Consider the following 10,920-nt stretch of genomic DNA (forward strand, 5'->3'; position numbering starts at 1 on the left):
ATAGTTTTGTGGAGGGAGGGAGGATAGTGTGCTAAAAGTCATTCATTATAACTTTATTTTAATGATACTTTTAATTTTAAATATTATAGAATGTTAATTAGCATTCATTCTGAATAGGCTTTTCATTCTTTTACTTCAGCCTTAGTTTCCTTATTTGCACCAAGAAAAGGCTTCTAGTGGTTTTTTAAAAGTTAACTTGTAATCATCAAAACCACTTGATATTCATTAAAGAATAGAGAGGAAGATCAATTGTTGGTTGTTGTCTTTTATTCTCAAAGAGAACCAAAATGACATCACTATATTGGGGTCAAGGTACAATGTGTCCAACTGTGGTTGATCAGACCAATAAGAGTTCAGAAGGCTCTACCACAGATTGGGCCCAAAGAGTCCATATGAACATTTGGAATGAAGATGGCTCTACATTTGTTCATTTCGTGTTTTGTTTTGTTTTTTTTGAGCTATTACAATTCTACTTTGCTTAAAGAGTATAGCACTTTCTTTGATGCAGGTCTGGCATGCTGGGTGGTTCTGTGCCAGTATCTTCTGTGTTTCATAATTGATTCCAAGGTTCTTCAGAGAGACCTTGAGAGTGTCCTTGTATCACTTCCTCTGATCTTCACATGAACACTTGCCTTGTGTGAGTTTTCCATAAGATAGTCTTTTAGGCCAACATACTTTTGGCTTTCAAACATGGGCAGCCCAGCAGAGTTACACTGTCTGCAGTAGGGTTTGAGTGCTTGGTAGTTCAGCTTGAGAAAGGACCTCAGTGTCCATACCTTATCTTGCCAGGTGATCCTCAGAATCTTCCTAAGATAATTCAAATGGAAGCAATTCAATTTCTTGGCATGGCACTGGTAGAATGTCAAGGTTTCACAAGCATGCATGAGATCAGCACAATGGCTAATTTAATACCTCCTCTCTTCCACACTTTCCTTTGGAGCCTGCCAAACACTGAGCTAGCTCTGGCAATGTTTGTGTCTATCTCATCATCTATGTGCATATCCCTGGAAAGTATACTGCCAAGGAAAATGAGCTTATCTACAGCATTCAAAATTTCCCCATTTGCTATAACCCTTGGTTCCCTATATGGATGGAGTGGTGCTGGCTAGAGGACGACCTCTGGGCTTTTTTTGATGTTAGTTATCAGGCCAAAATTAGCACAAGCAACAGAGAATTGATCCATACTTTGTTGCACCTCAGCCTCAAAGGCTGCATTGAGTGTGCAATCATTTGCAAACAAAAAGTCATGCACCAACTCTCCCTCCATTTTAGCTTTTTCAAATTAAATAATTTCCCATCATTGAGGTAGCTGACCTTGATGCTGTTTTCATCCTCATCCAAGACATCTGACAACATAGCTAACATCATGCTAAAGGGCTTGGGAGCAAGCACACAGCCCTGCTTCCCTCTATTGGGAGCTGGGAACTGGGAAAGCATAAAAGCATCATCCATTATCCAGCAAGTACGCTATCTTGAATCTGAATACAATATTGATCAACTTCTCCAGGCAACCAAATTTTGCCATGATCTTCCACAAACTCTTGTGACTGACAGTAACAAAGGCCTTGGTCAGATTGATGAACATTGTGTACAGACCTCTATTTTGCTCCTGACATTTCTCCTGGAGTTGTTGGGCAGCAAACACCACATCAACTGTTACTCAGCCCTTTCTGAAGCCACACTGGCTCTTGGTTAGATGACCGTTTTCCAGGTGAAGAATCAGCTTATTAAGGTGGACTCTGGCAAGAATCTTGCCAGTAGTGACTAAGAAAGAGACTCCCTGCCCCCGTGATTATTACAGGACAACCTATTTTCCTTTCTTTTATAGAAATGGACAGTGGAGGCATCCTTGAACTCCTAGGGGATAACCTACTGGGGATAACCCAGATTTCAGTCAGCTTTGGTCTTGTAATATTCAGCTGGACTAGTATCAGTATCAGGTACTTTGTCATAGGAAAGGAGCCTAATGGCATTCAAAATCTCTTCTTCAGTTGGAAATTTGACTAGAGAGGGACTGACTTCAATCTGAGGTATATTGTCAATGGCTTCAACATTGATTGATGAAGGTCTGTGGAGAACACTATAGAAGTGTCTGTGGAGAACACTATAGAAGTGTTCAGCCCATCTCTCTAGGATCATGTCCTTATCACTAATCAATATGGCTCCATCAGCATTGAGTAGCTGAGATACACCATAGGTCTTTGGCCCATAAATAGCCTTCGTGGCATTATAAAAACACTTTGGATTGTTACTATTACTGTAAAACTGAATTTCATCTGCCTTCTTACCAAACCAAGAATCCTACATCTCTCTAAGCTTCATTTGTACTTTACTTTTGGAGTTAAATTCTGCCTTCTTAAAGATGAATGAACTATCCTGCTGATAAACACTATGAAATTCTTTTTTTTAATATTTATATATTCATAGTTTTCAACATTTCACTTTTATAAGACTTTAAGTTTTAAATTTTCTCCCCCCCTCCTCTCACCCCTCCCCAAGGCGCATGCAATCTGATATGGGCTATACATGTACAATCATATTAAACATATTTACACATTAGTTATGTTATAAAGAATTAGAACCAAAGGGAAAAACCACAAGAAAGAAAAAAAGAGAGAGAAATATGCTTTTATCTGTATTCAGACACCATAGTTCTTTCTCTGGATGTGGATAGCTTTTTCCATCACAAGGTTTTTGGAACTGGCTTAGATCATTGCATTGCTGAGAAGAGCTAAATCTATCAAAGTTGATCATTGCATAGTGTGGCTGTTACTTTGTACAATGTTTTCCTTATTCTGCTTATTTCACTCAGCATCAGTTCATGCAAGTCTTTCCAGGATTTTCTGAACTCTGCCTGCTCATCATTTCTTATAACATAATAGTATTCCATTACATTCATATACCACAACTTGTTCAACCTAATAGATGGGCAGCCCCTCAATTTCCAATTCTTGGCCATCACAGAAAGAGCTGCTATAAATATTTTTGTACACATGGGTCCTTTTCCCATTTTCATGATCTTTTTGGAATACAGACCTAGAAGTGGTATTGCTGGGTCAAAAGGTATGCACAGTTTTATAGCCCTTTGGACATAGTTCCAAATTGCTCTCCAGAATGGTTGGATCAATTCACAACTCCACCAACAATGCATTAACACTGTGGAATTCTTGTTTTTTGTTTAGCAGCTCCTGAATTTCTCCATCGTTTTTGTTATACCAATCTTGATGTTTGCAAGTGTTCTGGCCCAAATGAGCAAGTGTGGTGCTGTACACTGATCTCTGAAAGCTGCCCACTCCTTTTCTGCTCCACTTTTGCCAACCGTGTATTTGCTCAGCTTTCCCTCCAAGTTAGCAGTGAACTGTTCCCGCTGAGAAAACTAATCTAATTTGTTGACATTTTGTCTCATATGTCCCATATCTAGCTTATCTAAGATTCTATTCATCTCCTTAGGTTTTTCTTAATTTTTTTATTAGATGTATCTAATTCTGTGAGGAGAAAGTTAAGGTCTCCACCTATTATAGTATTGCTATCTATTACTATTTCCACCTGTAATTAATTTAACTTTTCCTTTAAAAATTTAGATGCTATATCATTTGGTGCATATAGGTTTAATGTTAATATTAATGCTATTATTTTTATTTTAATATTTATAAATCTAAAATTAATAATTTAATATTTATATTAATGTTAATAGTAATAATTAAGATTAATTAATTAGTGTTAATATTGCTTTCTATGGTACCTTTTATCATAATATAGTTTCCTTGTTTATCTCTTCCAATTGGTTGACTTTCTTTTCATAATTTTCTTGATTTTCTTCGATTGCTTTCTTTTTTTTACCCCTAATTTTTCTTCAACTTTTCTTATTTGATTTTTAAAGGCTGTCTTACTTTTTTCTTTGAAGTGGGAGTGGCTTTTTGAATTTTACTATCTTCTTCTGAGTATGAACCCAGATCTTCTCTGTCCCCATTGTAGCTATCTATGGTTAGATTCTTTCTCCTTGCTTGCTCATTTTTTTTTAGTGGCTTATTATTGTAATTAGGTTATAGTCCTGAGTTGTGAGGGGTAATGCCTTAGGCTTTAAGTTTTTCATACTCTTGTTTTCTAAGCATTGTCTGGGGCCTGACGTTTAGCACTTCTATCCACCCTGAGCCATGGCTAGGGCCCTCAGCAGCCATGCTGTCACCACAAATGCTTTTGCTCACTATGGTCTCTCCCATTGCTGCAATTTTCAGCTCTCCCCTCTGCCCTTGCACCTAACCAAAACCAGGGTCTCCTCTCTCTTGCAAGTGTCCACAGCTCGAAGGGTCCCCATCCCTCTGCTACCACACTCACCAGGCATGTGCTCCTCTTCACCCACAGCCATGTCTGAATGTCTGGTCAGCACAACTGAGCCTGGCATCCCACAACAGCAGAGGGTTCTTCAATCTTTCCCTACTCAATTCTCACACTCCCACACTATCCATGAGGCGAAAGTTCCCGAAGTAGAGGCTACCACCAGACCCAGCTGCCCGCAAGATTTGTTCTTTGTTGATTCTATGGAGTCTGACTAGAGGTGTTTGCACTTTAATCAATCTTCCCCTGTGGGTGGGGTCTTTCCTAAGGTCCTCTAAAGTTGACTTAGGAGGACAACTGCTTTACCCCAACTTTTAATTATTTCGGCCATTCAAAGTTTATTTTGAGGTGATATTTTATCTTTGTGGGAGAAATCTGGAGAGCCTGGTATTTCCTGTGTTATTCTGCCATCCTCTTAGAATCCTTCCCCTCTATCAAACTTCTAAAGAACAGTTAGAATCCATATTTCATAAGCCATTTTCAAAAACTGAGAAAGAGAGCATTCTCCCAAAATCCTACTAAGAGACAAATATAGCTCTAATACCAAAACTTGGTCACTAAATCTGTACAAATCTTTTGTGTGCTTTGGTTGGTTAATCCCCAGATATTTTATGGATTTTGTAGTTTTCTACACTGGGATTTTGCTTTCTATTATTGCTTTTTACATTTTTTTTTACTATTATATAGAAATGCTATTGGTTTTTGATGAAAAGGAGTAGAGGTGAAAGGGGAATAAGAAATTCAGACTTCAAACTATATTTTAAAGCATCAGCCATCAAACATCTGGTATTGATTAAAAATAGAGTGATTGGGGCAGCTAGGTGGTGCAATAGATAGAGCACTGGCCCTGGATTCAGGTGGACCTGAGTTCAAATCTGGCCTCAGACACATAACACTTACTAGCTGTGTGACCCTGGGCAACTCACTTAACCCCATTGCCTAAAAAACAAACAAACAAACAAACAAAAAAATAAAAATAGAGCAATTAGTCAAGGGAATAAGCTAGACAAGAGAGAATCAGAAACAATAGAACTCAAAAAAATTAAAAGGGAAACATAAAAAAAGAAAGAAAACTATAGGCCAATATCATTAGTGAAAGCATTGAACCAAAATTTTTAAACAAAATCTTGTTAGACTACAGCTATTTATCCAAGAAATAACTCATTATGACCAAGTAGAATTTATACCAGGGATGAAAGGATGGTTTGACATTAGAAAAATCACATAATTAATCATATTAAAAATCAAAACATCCCAAATTACATGATCATCTCCAGACCTATAACAAATAGTAGTGGGGTGAGTAGACATTCACTCTCATATTTATTGGAAAACATTTTTGTGTATCCTCATTGAATATGATGCTTACTTTTGGTTTTATATTGTTGCTTTCTATGATATTAAAAAGGACCCTTCTAGGCCTATACTTCATAGGAATCTTAGCATAAAAGAGAAAGGGAAATATCACTTTAAATAACTATGAAATCTATAAAATATCTGGGGAATGACCTAACTAGCACACAAAAGACATGTACAGATTCAAATTACAAAATTCTCTTTAAAGAATTAAAGAACAACTAAAATAATTGGAAGAATATTCAGTGCTCAAGGCAAGGCCATACTAACATAATAAAAATGACGATACTATCAAATTTAATTTGTACTTTAATGCTATGTCAATTGAATTATAAGGGAATACTTTTTGGAATTTGATAAAATAACAACAAAATTCATTTGGAAAAACAAAAGGAAGAGGTCAAATGGGGAAAAAACTGATTTTTTTTTCTCTGATCAAATTTCTCACTAAGACCTAGAAGCAATTATGTATGTATGTATATAATATGTGTGTGTGAGTACACACACTCACACAGACACACACACACACATAAAACTAATAGCCATTCCCCCAAAGGATAAGTGGCCAAAGGATATGAACAAAGAGTTCTCGAAAGAAAAATTAGAAAGTATTCATGACCATATAAAAAAATGCTCCAAATCCCTAATAATTAGAGAAATAAAAACCAAAGATTTTTATCTCACACCTTGAAAGTGGATGAGGACGAGGGGAAAAAAGTGGCAATAGACAATATTGGAAGAATTGTGAAAGGATAGGCAGAGTAATACATTGTTGGTGGAGTTGTAAAATGGTACAACAACTTTGGAAAGCAATTTGGAATTATGCAAATAAAGTGACTAAAATGTCCATAACAGGGCTGGGGAACCTTTCCATGTTGGAAGGCCACATTAATATTTAGCTGTAATCAAATAAAGCTACATTCAAGAAACTTCAATTAGATATACTTTAAAATGTACATTATTTTGTAAAATTCTAACTACTTATATACTTAATAATTTCAAAAAATAAAAACTGTTTGTTAATTTTAAAGTTAACTAACTTTTTAATGATTTTGTTGTGTCTGCTTTTTGCTAGAAAGCATTTGAATATTTGTTTGCAGCATGGAAGTCCACAGTTTCAGTTGATCCTTTAGATGGAAATCAGTCATTTGTGACCTTAAGGGTATCTTGATTTGGACATTTCCAACTTTGTACTAGACATCTCCAAATGGATTTCCTATAGACATCTTAAACAACATGTCCAAAATAGAACTCATGTCTCCCTGGACACACATCCTCCCTTCTTCCTATTATTTTCCCTATTATTTTCAAGTACACTACCATCTTCCTAGCCTCAAAAACTAGGCATCATCCTAGATTCATTACTCTTTCTCAGCCCCTTATTTAGTCTTTTGCCAAGTCTTGCCACTTCTTCCTTCATAACATTTCTTGTATTGCCCCCTTCTCTCCTCTGACAGTGACACCACCTTGGTGAAGGCCTTCGTTATTTCAAACTTCGACTATTTTAATAGCCTTCTAGTTGGTCTCCCTGATTCAAATCTCCCCTCACTTTAATTCATCCTCCACTCTGCTGTCAAAGTGATGTTCCCAAGGTGCAGGTCTGGTTATGTCACTGCCCCCTTCCCTTCAATAAACTTCACATTGCTTCCAGAATCAAATGTAAAATCCTCCCCTTTATAAGTTGGCCCCCCTTGGAGACAGATGGTGCAGATTGCTCGGCCTAGAGTCAGGAAAAGCTGAGTTCAAATTCAGCCTTAGACACTTAATAGTTGTGTAACCCAAGGCAAATCACAACTTTTGTTTGCCTCAGTGTCACCATTTGTAAAACAGGGATAATAATAGCATTGGGACATTGTTGCAAGAGTCACGTGAAATAACATTTATAAAGTATTTAGCACAGTGCCTAGTCCATAGTAGGCTCTGAATAAATGCTTCTTCCTTGGGCAGCCCTTCCCCTCCTAATTTTGCAGTCTTCTTACAATTATCATAGATTATTCTGTGATGCAGTGACACTGGTCTCCTTGATGCTCCTCACTCACAAAACTGTATCTCTGAACCTCTAGCATTTTCAATAGCTGTCTGCTATGCCTGAAATTCTTTGCCACTTCATCTCTGCTTCCTGGCTCTCTTTACTCCCTTTCAAGTCCTAGCTAAAATCTCATCTTCTACAAGAAGTCTTTCACAACCTCTCTTGATGCTATCTCTAATTTTTCCTGTATACAGCTTGTTTGCATATAGTTTGTATATAGTATATAATTGTTTGCATGTCTTTTGCCTATATTTGTATGCCCAGTGCTCAGCACAGTGCCTGAACATAGTAGGTGCTTAAATAAATGCTTATTGACTGATTGACTGACTGTCCCTCTATTGGGGGGGGGAGCAGAGTCAGACTTGTATGTAGGGAAGCAGTGTTCATCCCATAATAGATTTAGGTCCAAGTGGAACTCTCAGCGTTCTTGCCCATACACAGGGGGAGAGTGATAGTAACGTCCATTGTACTCCTGATGTTATTTATGTTATTCCTACTCATTATAAACTGCAAAATTTTACATCACCCACACAAACAGATTGTTTAGATCTGGGACCCAGTCCTTTCAAAGTGGGGAGGCAAAGGTGGAATTTCTTATATTCCTTATCCCATATTCAATGACTCCTTGAGGAGGCTGTTAGATTATTTTGGTTTTTGCTGTATGCAGCATTTATCTCCATGAGTTCAAATCCAGCTTCAGACACTTCCTAACTGTGTGACCCTGGGCAAATCACTTAATCTCTATTTGCCTCAGGTTCCTCATCTACAAAATGGAACTAATAATAACAACTCCCCCCAGGGTAGTTGTAAGGATCAAATGAGATAATAATTATAAACAGTTTAATACAGTGCCAGGCACAAGGTAAGCATTATATAAATGTTAGTTATTATTATCAATGTTCATTATTATTATTATTATTATTATTATTACTTAATGCTCTAGGCTGCTGATTAAGGTGCTGACCTGTGCTTACAGAGAGAGTTTTGTCTCCTGGGAGTTCTCTATCATAATGAAATTACAGTTCCTATACCCCTATATCCTAATATGAAAACATTCAAAGATTCAGAGGCCTGGTTTACTTATTGCAATACTCATTATTACACCAAGTGAGTAAACATTCCAGTAGTCTTTGAAATAAAGCAATTTTCCAAATGAAAAAAGAAAACTTCAGTGTTTATTTTTGTTGTTTAGTCATTTTTTCAGTCATATCTGACTCTTTGTGACCCCTTTTGGGGTTTTCTTGGCAAAGATACTGAAATGATTTGCCATTTCCTTCTCTAGCTCATTTTACAGATGAGTAAACTGAGGTAAATAGGGTTAAGTGACTTTCTCAGGGACACAGAGCTAGTAAATGTCTGAGGCTGGATTTGACCTCATGATGATGAGTCTTCCTGACTCTAGGCCAGGCACTCTATCCACTATGCCACCTAACTGTCCCTAGTGTTTCTTTAGTTCTGTGTAAATGTTTATCATTCCATACTATTTGGAATACATTTTAAGAAGCTTCCTCTAAAAATGGAAATCACTATGTAAATATAAAAATGATAATAGGAATTCTAAAAGTTTGGACAACTCTCCTTTGCTATAAAGTTAATTCCTTGCTAAATTTTTATTTCCACTATAGTAAATATGCTCACTCTCCCCAAAATAAAAGTCATATCACCCGTGAGAGAAAGGGGTCAGCACAGCAGAAAGATATTCCAGGCTGAGAAGGTCCCAGGTGCTGAGGGAAGTTCTAGGATGAGAAGGCAGCCTAATCATAGTGACAAAGTTTAGAATCAGAAGCATAGCTGAAAAAATGGGCAGACTAAAAGTTAACACAGTTTCTATATTCACTGGCCCCCCAAGGTCCCATTCAAATGCAGCATTACTGCTAGATAAGTCTTAGCTACTCATGGGCTGCATACCAAAGGTCATTCCTAAATGTCACTCCTTGTTCTTTGGAGTTTCAGTGTTAACCTGACTCCAAAAGCAAGATGTTGATACACTACAACACCAGAGTGTCCAGTCCCTCCACCTAGAATGGAACAAATGCTAAGGTGACAAAGAGCTTAGTCTTGAATTCACAAGTTACATGGAGTTCCCAAGGCCAAACACCCTCAGTGAAAGAATGCAAGAAATCGACCAACAGCACAACCAAAAAGAAAAATGTTCAATACCCTTACTAGTGTCTTTTTGAAAGCCTCTATATCCAAAGAACTTTCTATTCACCACATAGATTACCAACTAGAACCAGTTACAGAATATCTACACATGTCTCTCCAAGGCACTTCAATTATGTGTCATGATGAAATATCCTCCCTAGCCTTTCCATTTGCCAAGACTATCAGAATCACTCTGCACATGTGACAAATGGCTGTTATACCACAATTGCATATCATACACAGGTGTGATACTAGTACAGGTGATAATTTAGATGATAGAAGTATATAGTTTGCTTGTTTTTTTTGAAGACTAATGATAGAATCCTATGTGATTCTTGAATTCTTCATGAAGACATCATAAAAATCAATTAAGTCACATACAGATGACATTACCTTGGTTACTTTCAAGCTAGGAATCACATGGCTCCACCAAGCAAAACAAAGTATGGAAACTGAGTATGCTGCCCTGGGAGGATGGATTTTCGATGTTCGTAACAAACAGATCGAACTCAGCATGTTCCCACTCGAGAACGTGGGACCGAAGCTAGACCCGGAGGAGCTCAAGCACAAGACGCATGAGGACATGGTCTCCTTGGTCCACAACTTTCTACTCTATGTGGCCCAGCTGCGAGTCACACCCTATATTTTAAAGAAGTTGGACAACATGTGAAGATCATGGTTGAAGAGAGAAACTGTCATGTGAGAGCATGAACTTCAGAATATGGTTACAATTTCTCTTCCCATTTGCTAATAAACAGGCACAAAAAGATCTCCACTTACTAAGAACGAGTTTGACCTCAGTGAAAATGCTAGCAACTGAAAGAAAGCATGAAGTTTTTTTTCTCTTTGACACTGTTTGAGAAATGTTAAGCAGACTTCTTTGGTCTCACTCTCCTGTGTTGGTATCGTACAACCTTCATAAATTTTGGTTCAGTTGTAAATAGTTTTATCAACTACATTTTGTAGTGAATACTCATTGTAAGGGAGCTACCTCTGAAATTATCTCATTTCTTCTGTTGAACCTCCTGCCTCTGTGAGGAATATGCATTGTGAAA

General features: G+C 37.4%; 1 protein-coding gene across 1 annotated transcript; it reads left to right on the forward strand.

Moving 5' to 3' along the window:
* Positions 1 to 10,379: 10,379 nt before the first annotated feature.
* On the forward strand, positions 10,380 to 10,535 carry LOC114040758 (mitochondrial import receptor subunit TOM5 homolog). Its single transcript, XM_027858928.1, has one exon. It carries the CDS (start codon positions 10,380 to 10,382, stop codon positions 10,533 to 10,535), a length of 156 nt encoding a protein of 51 aa, XP_027714729.1.
* Positions 10,536 to 10,920: the final 385 nt, after the last annotated feature.

This window comes from Vombatus ursinus, unplaced genomic scaffold, assembly GCF_900497805.2.
Source record: "Vombatus ursinus unplaced genomic scaffold, bare-nosed wombat genome assembly UNPS02013950.1, whole genome shotgun sequence".
Taxonomy (NCBI): domain Eukaryota; kingdom Metazoa; phylum Chordata; class Mammalia; order Diprotodontia; family Vombatidae; genus Vombatus; species Vombatus ursinus.

Excerpts from the sequence above, each read along its gene's own strand:
- LOC114040758 (XM_027858928.1), top strand. The coding sequence starts at position 10,380 with ATGTTCCCACTCGAGAACGTGGGACCGAAGCTAGACCCGGAGGAGCTC.